The sequence below is a fragment of the Moesziomyces antarcticus genome, assembly GCF_000747765.1.
Source record: "Moesziomyces antarcticus DNA, scaffold: scaffold_v10019, strain JCM 10317, whole genome shotgun sequence".
Classification (NCBI taxonomy): Eukaryota; Fungi; Basidiomycota; class Ustilaginomycetes; order Ustilaginales; family Ustilaginaceae; genus Moesziomyces; species Moesziomyces antarcticus.
Window position 1 is genome coordinate 214,649 of NW_014638991.1, and position 16,183 is coordinate 230,831.

At 58.2% G+C, this 16,183-nt stretch overlaps 4 protein-coding genes across 4 annotated transcripts; all 4 read left to right on the plus strand.

Annotated features, from left to right (window-relative positions):
• Positions 1-651: 651 nt before the first annotated feature.
• On the plus strand, positions 652-3,474 carry PAN0_019c5808 (uncharacterized protein; the record flags this gene model as incomplete). Its single annotated transcript, XM_014798742.1, has 1 exon — positions 652-3,474. The coding sequence occupies one exon, from the start codon at positions 652-654 to the stop codon at positions 3,472-3,474; it is 2,823 nt and encodes a 940-aa protein (XP_014654228.1).
• A 357-nt stretch (positions 3,475-3,831) lies between these two features.
• Positions 3,832-6,215, plus strand: PAN0_019c5809 (got1-domain-containing protein; the record flags this gene model as incomplete). Its single annotated transcript, XM_014798743.1, has 4 exons — positions 3,832-3,853; positions 3,929-4,281; positions 4,704-4,755; positions 4,849-6,215. 4 exons carry the CDS (start codon positions 3,832-3,834, stop codon positions 6,213-6,215), a joined length of 1,794 nt encoding a protein of 597 aa, XP_014654229.1.
• A 272-nt stretch (positions 6,216-6,487) lies between these two features.
• Positions 6,488-10,050, plus strand: PAN0_019c5810 (gaa1-domain-containing protein; the record flags this gene model as incomplete). The annotated part of the gene is made up of 2 exons (XM_014798744.1): positions 6,488-9,505; positions 9,583-10,050. The coding sequence occupies 2 exons, from the start codon at positions 6,488-6,490 to the stop codon at positions 10,048-10,050; spliced, it is 3,486 nt and encodes a 1,161-aa protein (XP_014654230.1).
• A 4,203-nt stretch (positions 10,051-14,253) lies between these two features.
• Positions 14,254-15,910, plus strand: PAN0_019c5811 (AAA family ATPase Rvb1; the record flags this gene model as incomplete). The annotated part of the gene is made up of 3 exons (XM_014798745.1): positions 14,254-14,445; positions 14,528-15,621; positions 15,733-15,910. The coding sequence occupies 3 exons, from the start codon at positions 14,254-14,256 to the stop codon at positions 15,908-15,910; spliced, it is 1,464 nt and encodes a 487-aa protein (XP_014654231.1).
• Positions 15,911-16,183: the final 273 nt, after the last annotated feature.

Below are 16,183 nucleotides of genomic sequence, written 5' to 3' on the forward strand. Positions count from 1 at the left end.
GCCGATTTTGGTGGTGAATGGTGAGTGGATGCGAGATTGTACGTCGATGGAGGATGTGGTGTTTTTGATGAAAGAGTGGGACCGAGTGCGGTGAGGATGGATGAAGGGGGGGAAAGGTGGTGGTCGAGAGTTGAGGTGGGCCTTTGCGCTTCCAATCTGAATCCTTCCAAAACGCGATCTCTCTCGCCTCTCTCTCCTTCTGCCTCGGGTTGAGCAGAGAGAGTCGCGTGTGCGGTTGGAAGGGAGATCGGGTTGAGAGCGTGATCGCAATTTCCATCGGCGCCCATCTGACCAAATTGCAATTTCGATATTCCGATCTGTGCCGATGCCCGATTGGCGCGACAAAAGGACCGAGGCCGAGGCCGGAGAGGCGGAGAGGCGGCAAACGAGGCGCAGCGCTCACATGGCGAACGCGCCTCGATTGGCAGTCGGTCCTTCGTGCTTCGTGCATACCAATCGTTGCCGCTTCTACCTTCTCTTCCTTGACAGCGCCATGGCTTGCCCCAACGGCTACTGACGCAAATCACTCCAACCTCCCTCTCTCTCGCGGGTGTCGACTCGTTTCTGCCTCGCTCATGCTACGCCCAAGCCTCCACGTCCACCTGCCCTAGTCCTACCCTCGGCCCCTCGTGCTCTCGTGCTCTCGCAATCATGTTGCCCAACAACGCATTCCACATGCAGCCGCACATGGCTCAGCAGCAGCAGTCGCAACAGCAGCAACAGCAGCAGCATCCAGGCGCCATGCAAAACGCCGCCAACTTTGCAATGCAGCCTTCGGTCTATGCACAGCAGCAATCGCAGCAGATGCAGCCTCCGCCATCGCACCAACAGCAGCTCCAGCAACACCAGCTTCAGCAGCAGCACCATCAACACCAGATGCAGCAGCAGCAGCAGCAGCTTCAGCATCAGCAGCAGCAGCAGCAGCAGCAGCAGCAGCATCAGCAGCACCTCGCACAACACCATCAGCAGCAACCGAATCATCCACATCAGCATCAGCCTCAGCCCTCGGTCGTCTACGCTGGCGGACCTCCTTCTGCGGCCTCGGTGAACCAACCCGTGCACATGGCGAACCCGTCCGCTGGCTCTTCCGCTTATCACCCCACCATGCAGCAGCACCAGGCACAGATGGCCAGGATCGCACAGGCGTCTCAGCCACAGCTCGGCAACCCGCAACAGCAGCAGCAGCGTCCACCCCAAGGCTCTGCACTCACACCGCAACAGCACCAACACCAGCTCCAACACCAGCAGCAGATGCAGCTCATGCAGCAGCAGCAGCAGCAGCACCAAATGCAAACGCCGCAGCAACAGCAACACGCCGCTCAGCACCAACACCAGCAAGTCATGTTGCATCAGCAGCAACAGCAGCAACAACAACAGCAACGCCAGCAACAGCAACAGCAACAACTCCATCATCCTCATCAGCATCCCGCACAGCCCCAAACACCGCAGCCTCAGCAGCCTCAGCAGCAGCATCAGCCGCAGCAGCACATGCCCAGTCACTCGCAGGTCACGCTGCAATCCCATCCTCAGACGCAGCAGGCTCAGCAGGCTCAGCAACAGCAAGCGCAGCAGCAGCAAGCATCTCTGGCCGCACCCTCGCTGCATCGTCAAAACTCGCTGCCACCATCTGCACAGGGACATCACAGCAACAACAACTCGCAGCCCGCCACCGCCAACAACTCGCCTCTCCCCTCGGCACTCGCCCATCGCGCCGCACAGCCTGGACCGCATCGTACGCCGACGCCCATCTCGCATGCCGCTCATCCGATGCAGTCCACCGCCTCGGCCGCCTCGGCACCTCCCAACGCCGCCTCCTCCATGCCCAGCCCACAGGTCAACGCTCCCATGCCCCTCCGCCAGGCTTCGGTGCCGCTCAATCACCCAGGACCTCCCACTCCCACGCACACCCGCCCTCCCTCGGCTGCACCCACGCCCGCGCTCCAGTCCGCCAATCCACCGGCGTCGGCCATGCCCATGCCGCGACCCAACAGCACCTCGCCCAACGCAAGCCAGATGCTCCACAAAGCTGCCGCTCAAGCCTTCGCCACGCCTGTCCCGGCAGGCGCCAACGGTGCGGTTTCGATGGGCTCGTCGAACGTGGATAGCATGGCGGGCGCACCCGGCCCGAATCCGCATCTCCAGTCGCACTTCCCACCGGGAGCGGGCGTGCTGAGGCTGCTCCAATACTCGGAAGCGCTAGGGAGCGGCGCGAATCGGAGCGACATTGACTACTGGCAGACGTTTGTCAACGAGTTCTTTGTGCCGACGGGCGTGTACCGTCTGATCCTCTGGAACGCCACCTCGCGCGAACAAAAGGGCTTCGAGATCCCGACGTGCGTGCTGCCGCGCTTCATGCTGACCAACTACGTCTCCGGACTGCGTTCGTCGCAGCTGCAGCTCGAGACGCCTCGAGAGTACCAGACGGGCTGGCCACCGGTGAAGCCGCTGCCGCCTCCGCCGGCGTCGCACAAGTTTGTCAACAGCTTTCCGTCGGCCAACGTGACGCATCACGTGGACACGAAGCAGGCGACGTTTGTGTCGAGCTTCGAGAGCGGATGGCAGGTGCAGATGTCGGGACGGCTGCGGGCGTCGTTTGTGCCCTGGGCGCTCGAGCAGCCGGGCGAACCGGGCAAGATGGATGTGCAGCTGCGTCTGGAGTCGCTCGACTTCACGGTGCATGCACATGCAGGCTATCTGCCACGCGTGGCCATCCAAATGTCCAAGGTGGATCACCCGCTGCCCTCGAGCCTGGTGGCGAGCATTCGAAGCACATCGGACAAGGCGGGGAGCTCGCTTCCCAACGGCACCAAGAAGGGGCAGGCGCGAGGCACTGCGGCTCGCAAGGAAGAGGCCAAGGACGACTCGAATCGGGGCGACGAGGGGGCGCCGGCGATCAAGCTCGAGGAGGGCACGGGGACGAGCTCGGACGACGATGCCAAGAGCCAGAGCGGGTTCAGCGTGGCGGTGGAAAGGACGTTCGTGCCCGACTACCCTGTCAACGAGTATGGGATCAGCCTGCGAGCCATGCGGTGTCTGGAGATTACGGAGAGCGTGTGCCAGCTGCGCGATCTGATCGACATGAGCATGCGCGACAAGCTGGGCCCCATCGATGCGCTGCGCAAGTTTGCAGGCCAGTATCGCGATATGCAATCGGGCCGAGCCACGGCGCAAGTGGGAGCAGCGGGCGGCGCGCTGGGCGACGCCAATGGCAATGGCAATGGCAATGGCAATGCAGCGAGTGCTCAGCAGCAGCAGCAGCAGCCAGCGGTCAACTCGGCCGCCACGCCAGGGCCGCCGCCGATGGGACGATCGCCAAGCGCACACGGCCGGCCGCTGGAGAACGGAACGGGCTCGAACCATGCATCTCCAGTGGTTGCCAACGGCGTGACGAGCCTGAAGCGCAAGGGCAAGACGGCACCCAGTCCGAGTCCCAAGCTGGCGGCCACCGCCAACCCAGCCAAGAGGCAACGGTGAGCCGCCCTCCCCCCCCAGGCTGTGTTCGTTTTTGATTGTTCTTTGTACTTGTATCCTTTGTCGATGGTGTAGCCTGCAATTTCCCACGTCACCTCTGCCCAGAGCTGTATTCTCATTCGCAATGCTGTGGCGCGAGTATCGTTGGGTGCGTATATTCCTGCCGACGTGGCTCTTCGGGAGGCGGAGTGGAATTGCGCGAATAATGAAAAATAAAGGCGGCTGCACGCGGCTGCAGGCGGCGGTGGTGGATTTGGGTGTTGGAGATCCAACGCGTCGGAAATGCAATGCGCACTTTGCTCTCGATCTTCCATCACTCTTTACAACCACGCTTCAACCACGGCTGGGATCATTGCAACCATGTGGCTCACAGATCAGCAGAGTAAGTCGTGCACTCGCTTAACATCCACGCTGGAAGGAATGCTTAGCTGACGCTTGTGCTACTTGGCGAAACCAGAGATCGGTGCGGGCCTCGTGTCGTTTGGGACGTTCTTCATCTTTGTGGGCATCCTGCTCTTCTTCGATGCCGCACTCTTGGCGCTCGGCAATGTGCTCTTCACGGCGGGCATTGCGCTGCTCATCGGACCGCAAAAGACGTTCTACTTTTTCGCGCGCAAGCAAAAGATCCGCGGCACCATCTGCTTCTTCGCCGGCATGTTCTTGGTCTTCTGCAAGTGGGCGGTGATCGGCATGCTGGTAGAGGCATTCGGATTCCTCAATCTCTTCGGCGACTTCTTCCCCGTCATCCTCAACTTCCTAAGGCAGCTTCCCGTGATTGGCAACGTGCTCTCGCTTCCAGGCGTCGCAAATGTAAGTTCGCCACCGCAAGCAGACGATGGAGCGAGCGTGTCCGTACTGACTCGAATCGTCGCTTTGAACAGGTGCTGGATAGGTTGGCAGGTGCACGTCAATCGGCTGTCTAAGAGAGGGGTTGCTCGCCCACGCATAGGTACGCAAGCCAGACTCGCAACGATCGAGCATTGTAACTTCGGAAGCCACGCAATCAGCACAAAACATACTCCACCGCCTCCTACGGCTTCCCAGAGCTGTGTCGGGTCAAGCTGTGTCGGGTCAAGCTGTGTCGGGTCAAGCTGTGTCGGGTCAAGCTGTGTCGGGTCAAGCTGTGTCGGTTCAAGTCGAGAAGCTGCACTCGGTGCTATGACGCCGCCGTGAGACCAAAGCTGTGTATGCTATCCTGCTGAGCTTCTCGGGCCGGTCATGTGAAGTGAAAGACGGCGCGATCTCACATTGCCAAACCGGGCGAAATTCTTAGACGCGTCGTTGGTCGGTCGGTTGAGAGAACGAGAGAGACAGAGACCCGCAATCCGAAATATCACATCCGGGCCTTCACATCACATCACCCACCACCATCGACAGTAGCGTCATCATCATCATTGCCCGGCATCGACGCATTGCACAGCGCCGATCTTCTGGATCCAAGTGCACTCGCAACCATGGCGTCGTCACCACCAGCGAGCAGCCCAAATGCTCCCCAGACTCCCACCAACGATGCACAATCATCACACACAGCAGGCGCAACACGCGAGCGCTCCAACTCGTCGGTACCGCTGGCGAAACGCTTCAAGCTCGACCACGCCGAAGCTTCAGCAATATCGAGCGTCAATGCTCCCATCAATGGCGCCAAGCCAGCCACCACGGCAGCAGCGGCGGCGCCCGAGCAGAGAGACAACTTTGACAGCTTGGTCGACGTCATGGGTGCATCGGGTGTGGATCTGCAGGCAGAGGAGGAGGCGATTCAGCGACGCGAGCAGCTCATGCAGCAATCCCGAACCGCACAACACAGGGGCGCACAGCCCGACGACGACGAAGTTTTCCTCCAGATCTACCCGCTCGCCTACAAGGTGCACACGCTCGCACAGCAGCACGGCCTCAGCGTGGACGCGGCCGTGCTCAACTACCTCTCGCTCGCAGCACGCACCAGGCTCAAAAACATGCTCGAGGCTATGATCGCCTCGTCGCGCCACCGCAGCTGGTCGTCGCACCACCATGAGCCTCCGCTCTACGCATCCACTTCGCAGCCAATGTACGACGAACACATCCTCACCGATCCGGTCAAGCAGCTCGCCGCGCTCGAAAAGGCCGAACGAGGCGACGAAGCCAAAAGGCGGCGCGAACGACTCGCTCGAGACGAAGAGTCGTCCGCAGCCGCAGCCGGTCTCGACGCCGACATGGACCTGGACGACGGCACCACCAAGGCGGACGGCAGGAAGCGGCCCAAGAAGATGGGCCCCGGTGTGGCGGCGCGAAACATGTCGGAGGACGTGCGCAAACGTCTGGCGGACAGCACCGCCATGCGCAACCTCGGCGGCGGCTCGTCCAAATACTCGTGGCTCTCCGGCGGTTCCTCCTTCCCCGGCAGCTTCAGCCCGCTCGGTGCCAAAAAGTCAAAGCCAGAAGCCGACGATGCAAAGTCGGCGAGCCGTCTGCCCAAGCCCAAGTTTGCGCCTCAACCAGCCGTGTCCAACTGGAGTGGTGGCGCCAGCGATGCCGGTGCAGCACCATCATCCAACGCCTCCACGGGCGCTTGGGGCGACGTCACCGCTCGCCAAGCTGCAAAGGACGAGGAGGAACGCCAGGCTCGTCTCAAAGTCACGCTGCGCGACGCGCTGTTTGCGCTCGAGTACGAACGAAGGGCAGGCGCAGGTCACGGCAGTGGAGACGCGCTCCTCTATCGCATACGTGCTGGCGATGACCACTTTCTCAAGTCCAAGCAGGCGCACTAGCTGCCATCAATAATCAAACTGTACCACCATCCATCCTATCGACATGCGCCATTCTTGTGAGCCGAGCGAGAAGCTGGTGAGAAGCATGAAAGCCCGGTGTGGAGTGCAAACGCGCCGCCGCAAAATCATGAATTCCGACGCGCACTGACCAGAAGAGGAATGCAAAGCCAATGCAAAGCCAATGCAAAGCCAATGCAAAGCCAACACTTCTTCCTTTCCCACCGCCATCTGCCCTTCCTCAGCGTCCGCAGCGCTCCTAGCTTCCTTCCCCCATGCAGCGCTCGGCGGCGCGAGCCTGGCTTCGCCGCGTCTGCCTCGACGACCATGGCTACAACTACGCGCTGCCCGCCCTCGCCATCGCATCCGCCGTGCTCTCACAAGCCGTGCTGCGTCGCATCACCTTCACCGAGATCGACTTTCAGACCTACATCGCACAGGCCAACCTCTTCCTAAAGGGCGAACGCACCTACACCAACCTCGACCCACCAGGCGGCAGCGGCCCCTGTGTCTATCCCGCCGCACATATCTACATTTACGCCTTCTTTCACTGGCTCACCAACGGCGGCCAAAACATCCTGCCTGCCCAAAATGTCTTTGCTGCGCTATTCACCATCAATGTGCTCGTCGTTGCTTGGCTCTACCGCAACGCAGGTATGCCGCCCATTGCTCTCCTGCCACTCATCCTCTCCAAGCGCATCGCCTCCATCTTTTTGCTCAGAATGTTCAACGACCCCATCGCCATCCTCTTCGTTTACCTTTCTCTTCTTGCCATCATCAAGGCGAGGTGGACGCTCTCGGCTCTTCTCTTCAGCGTAGGCCTCGGAGTCAAGATGAACGTGCTCCTCTTCTTGCCCGGCATCGCAGCGTCATGCTTCGCCTATACAGGCTTGAACGGCACCATCTCGTACGTCTCGATCGTCGCGGCGGTGCAGGCGATCATCTCGCTGCCCTTCACCTTGCACGATCCCCACGCATACCTCGTGCGCGCATTCGACTTTTCCAGAGCCTTTCTCTACGTCTGGACCGTCAACTGGCGTTTCGTGTCGGAAAAGACTTTCCTGTCGTCCACCTTTGCCAAAGCGCTTCTTGCCGCTCATCTCGTCATGCTCGCCCTCTTTGGCATCTGTCGCTGGACGCCCATCTTGACCCACGGCCCCGCCTGGATCGTGCAAAACATGTCCGAACGCAAGACCACGCTTTCGCCTTCCGCCAAGATCACCATCCTCGGCTGCGCGTTCGCATCCAACCTCATCGGCGTGCTCTGCTCCCGAAGCCTCCACTACCAGTTCTACTCGTGGTACTTCCACCAGCTCCCCTTCGTACTCTGGTTCTCCAAGCTACCGCTCGTCCTCAAGTTGGCACTCCCCGTGGCTCTCGAGTGGTGCTGGAACGTTTTCCCCTCCACAGACTCCTCGTCACTGGTGCTGCTGGCTTGTCATATTCTGCTCGTGCTCGCCTGCTTCACACTTCCCGCTTTCGCAGATTCGTATGTCCTCGCTCAGCGCGCCCTTCGCCGCGAGGAAGACGAGGTGGATCTCTTGCTCTCCAACGACGTCGCCCCCGAGCATGCCGCAGCAACAGACTCTCAAAGCGACGACGAAAACGAGGACGCTCTCGATCGCATCGCACAAGCACGACTCGCCAAGGAAGCCAAGGACGAAAAGATCCGCGCCGCCTTCCGACGCCGCATCCAGACGCGCCGCAAACTCCTTGCTCTCCTCGGACGAGTCTGCCTGCTCCTTCGCTCGCTCCTCATCCTGCTTGCCCTCGCGCTCATCTTTGTCATTCCCCATCCTCGCTCCCCCGTCTCCAAGGGCACCTACGTCGATGAAAATGCCCTCCAACCGGGACAGGCTCGTGTCTACTGGGACTACTTTGACGTCACTTACGCCGACATGCTCTCGGAGAAGGTTGCCTTCCTGACTTCCGCGTCCAGCGACGCTCGCGCAGACTTTGTCTGGTCCGAGCTCCAGTCTTACGGCCTCGAGGTCCAGCAGCAAAAGTATCAGTATCGATCCGGCGCAGGCGAGCATTCGCACAGCGGCACAAACGTCTACGCACGCTCGGCTACACCTCGTATCGATGGTCGCGAGGCTGTTGCCATCACGGCGAGTTGGCAGAGTCGATGGAAGGGCCAAGATGATCCTTTTGCGCACGTCAATGCGACTGAAGCATCGAATGGCGCTCGCGTCAACGTGCGCGGCATCGCCTCGGTCCTCGCGCTCGCAAGGTACCTCTCCACCCAGGCGCATCTGAGCAAGGACCTCATCTTTGTCATCAGCGACGGCCATCTCGAAGGCATCAATGCCTGGTCTTCGGCGTACTTTGGCGATGTCGCCGCCGGGCTCGAGGTAGAGCCCGTCGTGCTCGGCGGTTCGCAGGTGTGGAACGCCATCTCAATCGACTATCCTGCCGACTCGTTCTCGTCGCTAGTCGTGCAGTACGAAGGATTCGATGGACAGCTCCCCAACATGGACGCCGTCAATACCATCGTGCGCATAGCCGACAGCGTCGCAGGAAGCATCCCGATCGATCTCGAGCAGAGCAAGTCCACGTCGCTGCTCAAGCAGCCTGCGCAAAGACTGGCGCAAAGACTCGGCATCTCGCTCCGTGCCGACGTCGAGTACGAGCTGGACAGCTACGAGCACGGCGTGCGTGCAGCCTTGCGTCAGTTCGGACACGGTATCGCGGGGCACGCAAGCGGTCCCCATGGCTTCTTCCAGCGCCATCATGTCGATGCCATCACCCTCTACGCCGTCCCTGCCACCGGGCCGTACGGATTCTTCCACATGGGCAGGCTGGTCGAATCGTTTGTGCGATCCATGTCGAACCTGATCGAGCGCCTGCATCACTCGCAATTCTTCTACCTGCTCCTCAGTCCGCGCCGCTTCGTACCTATCGGTGTCGCGATCCTGGTGCCTCTCTTCCTGTCCATCTCGCTCACCATCAGCGGCTTCGCGTCGTGGCTCGAACAAGAAGCCGAGTCGAAGAAGCTGCGCGACGAGGTTCTGGAAACCTTGAAAGATGCTCAGCAAGACGCGGGCGATGTTCAACCCGAGGCTCCGACCATGTCATGGTACCGCCAGAGGTTGGTGGAAAAGAGCCTCGCGGGCGGATCGGACGCAGAGACGGTGGCCGATGCAGATCGCACGGCGGCCTCGCTGGTCGAGTCGATGCGGCCGTGTGCAGCCACGCTGGCCTGCATAGGCTCGACGATCGTGGTAGGAATGGGCATGCTGCACCACTGCGCGTCGTTGGCGGATAGCATCACGAGCCCAGATGCCGGCAAGGTAAGCTTTCCCTCCCTTTCAAGTGGATCGTATGAACAAGTGTTGGTACTGACAGAACGCTTGGCTTTTCACCACAGAAGAGTTTCCCAGTTGCAGCACTCGTAGGGTCGACGTTGATTCAAGCGGCCGAAGCCTTGTACCTTCGATCGCAGTGCTCTACTCCGCGCCGGCGACGGATCGGCTCACTACTAATTGCGTTCGCGTACCTACAAGCAGGCATGCTAGTCGCCGTGCTGAGCGTCCTCAACTTTGCGCTGGCCACCGTGCTCGCTCTACTAACATACCCCGCGCTCGCCACCGCGTCTTCTGCCCGCTCCCCGCGAAACGTACTGTCCACATTGGCGCGATACTTGGCCATCGCGCTGTTCAGCCCGGCAACATGGGCGGTGCTTCTGCAGATCTGTCCGACGCAGACGGGAGCAGCGGTAGCGCGGTCGTTGGTGACCCATTACACGCTCTTCCAAGCGGCCACTGTGCCCGTATTTTGCATGGCGTACCTGCCTATCGTACTGCAGGCCCAGATAGGACTGCTCCTCACCACTTAGTAAAGATAATTTTAAGTCAAACTTCATGCAACGGACAGCAATCATCGCCGTTGCATCCTTTTGCGCCACTTTTTCGCCTTATTGGAGACGAGTCAAGCGGAACCTGTATCCTGATGCCAGCTTCCCGTTCCATAACCTGTGGAATCGCAAACTGGCGATTTCAGCCATCATGCAGGCAACCAAGCTGAGCAGCCAGCTGGCAGCTACCAGGCTGCCCGTCGCCAGCTACTGTTTCGTGAAGATATGTTCAGGCAGTGACGACCCATACAGACGGGTTCAGTCAATCATCTTCGTGCTTCTTGCTTCTTGCTCCATGCTTGTGTGGCAGAGAACCAAGCATGGTCGAGGTCGCTCGCCGAATATGAGCTGCGAGATGCGTCGCCATACATAAAAGCCTCCGGGCTAGCCGACCCCCGCACGATTGGCAGCACACCGAGCGTCATCGATGGCTTCCGAATCGCAAAATAGTGAGTGAAGTGATGTAGTGTGGCATGAGCTTTAGGTTGGTTTGCAAGATGCAAGTATTCGGTACTCTGGCCATCTCAGGTGACTTCAGGCTTGCAATCATGAATGGTTGCTGACCGCCACTCGTGACTGTGCACCGTCATCATACGCGGAAGCATGAATGCGTCTTGCATGATGAGCCACAGTCGTACATCATTGATCACGATAAGGGTCGGTATCAGGATGGGCTCATGGTGGCTACTTCGTTTGGTGCTCTTGAACGACCCGGTCCTGCCCGGGCTATGGACCACTGTGCGAGGCCCCGGTGGGCTGCCTCCTATCATCCGCCCGGCCTCGTCCAAGGGCGGCCGGTCAGCTGCGGCAATGATCCTTCCCCTGTATTGCGCCTGCAACAGGCCCACATTACCCCGATCCCCTGTTCCTTCTGGTTGTCAGTTGTGTTCAATTCACTTTCAAGCGTAGGACACACTTTGACCTCCCCGCTATCCTGTGTGATTCCGGCAACAAACTGGAAGCGTCCTGTTCTCGATACTTGCGCCCAGCCTCCAGCTGATCGTACCCGGTGCTCAGACCCCCAGCGCTTGTCGTGCGCTTCAACAGATACAAGCAGGTCTGGATGGTGGACTTGAGCCGATGCTTTGTGGAGTGCGCTTGCGAAAATGATCTCGAGGCGTTCCAAGACGCGGAGGCTGGGGGCAGAGACCAAGACGCGCGAGCGAGTACGTCGATGTGAGACACGAAGATGTATGATTTCAGGTCTTCAAAACGCTGCCTGAAGCGCACACCTCCCGTCGAGGATCAGGAAATTGCTTTCTGCGAGTTTCGTAAATCATAAATCTAAGTTGTGCGAGGTTGGCTCATAGTCGGCTTCATGTTCGCTTGCCCAATATGACGTTCATCTCTCGGTGATCTGTCTGACGCCTGGTCATCTCGGGCGGCTGCGGTCTTTCATAATTTCATGAATGATTTCAAAGTGTAAGTCATCACAACCTTGATAGCTCAGCATAAGCGTGCATCGTGATAACTTAATATTGTAAAATCATGCTGAACTACTGATAACTTAGGTTAACTTAGTTTAATTCAAGTTAAGTTAAGTTAAGTTAAGTTAAGTTATTGTGAACCGTCGACAGATCTACGTTCATGGTTCATGCGCTACGAAGATCCCAATTATCATCCTACGGGCGACCATCTGATGGACGCATTTAATTGTCGAACTATGACTTTGAGTCACACGACGGCCTGGAAGCGTAAGACACATGGGCTCCGACTTTGTCTTATTTCCGGCATCTTACATCCATAGACTCACCAGCTCGATGGAAACTGATTTTTCAACGTACAGTATGTCTGCAAAATCAACCTTTTTCTGCTAGTTTTCAGAGATTTTGACATGCTGGACGGGAACAAGCATGTGACTGGCTTTCCCGCTTTTTGATCAAGTCATTAATATTTGACGAATCATGTCTTGATAAAGTCGAAATCCAGAACAAAACTTTCGGGAGCTCTCTCTAGTGGCATCTCGCATCCATCATTCTGGTCATTAATTTAACTTTGTTATTGTCCATTTCGGATTCCGTATTGAACTCAGACTGGGGTAAAGTTTGCATGCCAACTTCGGGCTCGGCAAATCATATGCGGGATCTTGGTCGTCCTCCATCAGATAGAGGTGTTTGCGTGTCATTCACACGATGTAAGTGGCCCATTACTGAAACAGGCCCGTTAGTGAAACAAAAATCACGAAAACGGTAAGTTCACCCGGAGGCCTCTTGTGGTGCTCCTGGTGACAATGTCAGCTCTCAAGTAGATTCATATCCTRAAAAGACGGGGGGGTGGCGAGGGTCAGCCACCCAGCAGCCACCCCGGRTGGCTRTTTGRGATCAGCCACCCCACAGCCACCCGGGGTGGCTGGTAATTAGCAGCCACCCATCAGCCACCTGGGGTGGCTTCTCGGGATCAGCCACCCAGCAGCCACCCATGTGTGTGTGGGTGGCTGTGGGGTGGCTGATCTCAAACAGCCATCCGGGGTGGCTGCTGGGTGGCTGACCCTCGCCACCCCCCCGTCTTTTTAGGATATGAGTTGAAAGACAATTTTGGCTTCGCAATTTAAGTCCGGACATCTTTTGCCGAAGTTGGCAAATCAACAGGGTAGGTGATTGGTCTCGNGGGTGGCTGTGGGGTGGCTGATCCCAAATAGCCACCCGGGGTGGCTGCTGGGTGGCTGACCCTCGCCACCCCCCCGTCTTTTCAGGATATGAGTTGAAAGACAATTTTGGCTTCGCAATTTAAGTCCGGACATCTTTTGCCGAAGTTGGCAAATCAACAGGGTAGGTGATTGGTCTCGAGCGGCAAGCAAGCCGTCATTTTTTTCTCATCATGAATCATGAGCACTAGAATACGACACGCAAGGCAAAAAATGGAACAGGCCATAAACAGGTCTAGCCCGCACTCCAGCCTCTGCGCGCTTTGCCTCCAGATCACACGAAATTGCGACAAGCATCCAGGACGCCTAGCTGATGTCTGTCTACGTTGGCTAGTTCGCGTAATAACAGTGCGATTTTTTATGATTTAAGGCAATCTCAACGCAGTCAGGTGCCTCCCGGGATGCTCGACTTCGTACTTTTTTCACATTTTCACTTCCACAAATTCCGCATTCGCAGATCGAAATCCATGTCACTATCCTGCCTCGATTCTTCCAATTCTAGACCGTTCATCAAATTAGAATGGATGGCTTCGTTGAGATCTGACTTTGGCGAAGGGTTCCGGGAGACCAGTCGCGGAGCTGAACCCGTGGCACAACAGGCTGGAAGCATTCATGATTGCACATGCATCATTCGTGATTCTCAGATTTGTGGCTCATAGCTGCCAGTACACCCTCTAGTGAAGTGGACGCGTACAAGATCTTCCGATTCGTGATTGTGGTGTGTTTATGACCAAACAGATTTCACACAGTCCGTCGAAACCCCAAGACGCCGATCATGCACGACACAAGATGACCCAAGTGCTTGAGGCATGAAGGGCAGAGGCGTGCGTGACAAGGACGCAACCTTTTTTCCTCCACAAAACAAACCCTCGAATCGCAGATAGGACCGCGAATCTTGGTCATCAGGATCTCATGGCCCTTGTGCGGAGTTACAGTGCTCAGCATCGTTGGCCTGTGTGGTCCAGCTTTTTGCTTCATGCTCCGAGGGGATGACTTTCAACCATGATCTTTGGTTTAAAAGCGCGGTGCAAGACGATGCAAGATGGGGCGCGTGACATGTGCGTGCGCAAGTGCGTGCCCAGATGGATGAGGTGATACTGTAGCAGGCTCTTCCTGTGCCTCATGTGTTTTGTGCCTCATGCTCGCAGCTATGAGAGGCAGAAGCAGCACAGGTCGATTCGAGGCCACCGCCAAGTTCGGCGGACACGAAACTCTAGCGGCTCGGGAGCATGAGGCTAGAACGACGGGGGTCCAGGCCAGCAGTAAATCTAACAGCTTATCAGGCTCTCAATCACGTGTCGCGAAGACGCACGACTGCCCGCAAATCCTGAACTGTGCGCTGCTGGGAATTCTGCCATCCGCCGTGTTGGCCTTCTTCTTCCCTACCAACCAACCACTAGCAACCACCGAGACCTTCATCCACTTGCCGCTTCACCGAGGAACAGCGCCCCCAAGACACACAACACAGCGGCACGTGTGCGGTCTAGACTCTTCAACGGCAACCTCTTCCTATCCACGGCGACCCGCTTGTGACGACCACCATGTCGTCCGCAAATGCGCCTACCAGCGCTGCCCCTGGCGCTGGACCAGTCACCATGGATGGATCCGCCTCCGGCGCTCTTCGCGAAGCGCGCATCGCGACGCACTCGCATATCAAAGGACTTGGTCTGAGCGACGATGGCACTGCGCTCCCCTCGGCGCAAGGATTTGTCGGCCAGAAGATGGCCCGTGAGGTAAGGCGGCCCAGCAGAAAAGGACCACGTAGAGGATTCTGGCACTTACCAACGCTACTTGTATTCTGACTTTTGGCATTAGGCTTGCGGTCTCGTGCTCGACCTCATTCGCATGAAAAAGTTCGCGGGCAAGGCGCTCCTCCTCGCCGGAGGTCCTGGTACGGGCAAGACTGCTCTCGCTCTGGCGGTGTCGCAGGAACTCGGTCAAAAGGTGCCCTTCTGCCCAATGGTCGGCTCGGAAGTCTACAGCTCCGAGGTCAAGAAGACCGAGGTATTGATGGAGAACTTCCGAAGGGCCATCGGGTTGCGCGTGCGCGAGACCAAAGAGGTCTACGAAGGCGAGATCACCGAGCTGACGCCGACGGAAGCAGAGAACCCGCTCTCGGGCTATGGCAAGACCATCGCCCACGTTGTGATCGCACTCAAGACCGTCAAGGGCACCAAGCAGCTCCGACTCGACCCCAGCATCTACGAGAGCATCATGAAGGAGCGCATCAGCGTCGGCGACGTCATCTACATCGAGGCCAACACCGGTGCCGTCAAGCGAGTTGGCCGAAGCGATGCATACGCCACCGAATTCGACCTGGAGGCGGAAGAGTACGTGCCGCTGCCCAAGGGAGAGGTCCACAAGCGCAAGGAAGTGGTTCAGGACGTCACCCTTCACGACCTCGACATGGCCAACGCAAAGCCCCAGGGAGGACAGGACATCATGAGCGTCGTCGGCCAGCTCGTCAAGGGTCGAAGGACAGAGGTGACCGACAAGCTGCGTGGCGAGATCAACAGGGTCGTGGACAAGTACATCGAGCAGGGCATCGCCGAACTGGTGCCCGGTGTCTTGTTCATCGACGAGGTGCACATGCTCGACATGGAGTGCTTCACCTACCTCAACCGAGCGCTCGAGTCGACCATCAGCCCACACGTGATCTTGGCCACCAACCGCGGTCAGTGCATGGTGCGCGGTACCGAGTACGAGGGTCCTGCCTCGGGCACTGGCATTGTGGCTCCGCACGGCATTCCCCTCGACTTGCTCGACCGATGCATGATCGTGCGCACCATGCCGTACGAGAAGGACGAGATCCGAGAGGTGCTGCGATTGCGTACCAAGGTGGAAGGCCACTTGATCGCCGAGGATGCGCTCGAGAAACTCACGGAAGAGGGCGTACGAAGCTCGCTCAGGTAAGTACCATCCATTTCAATCCTTGATGGGTCTCCCTCCCTTTTCCGACTATCGCTGACCATCCCTGCCTTCCGATGCACCGCGTTCCGCTCATGCTTCAACGCCTACAGGTTTGCGCTCCAACTTCTGAGCCCGTCTTCGATCCTCGCCAAGACCGCAGGTCGATCCGAGATCACCACCAAAGATGTGGCGGAAGCCAACGAGCTCTTTATGGACGCGCGACGATCCGCAAAGGTGCTCACGGCGACCAGCGAGACTGCCGAGGCGGTGCCGATGGAGACGTCTTGAGGTGGGACTTGGCACCATTCGCCTTGGCTCATGCTCGATCCCGAATTGTACTTGTAGAACCACCAAAACTTGTTGCACGCTTGTCTTGCCCCGATCGTCCGCAAACGATCAGCAAGCTCCATCAGTGGTCGTGCCCCGACACTGTGCTTGAGGCTGCGGATGATGAGTGTCTGCTGTCAGCTCGGCCGCTGTCAACTCGGTCGATCATTGAAGCGCGACTCCGCTCACCTGTTAGCGGCGCCGAGAAGACTCGCATCGGGATGGGTTGCCAAC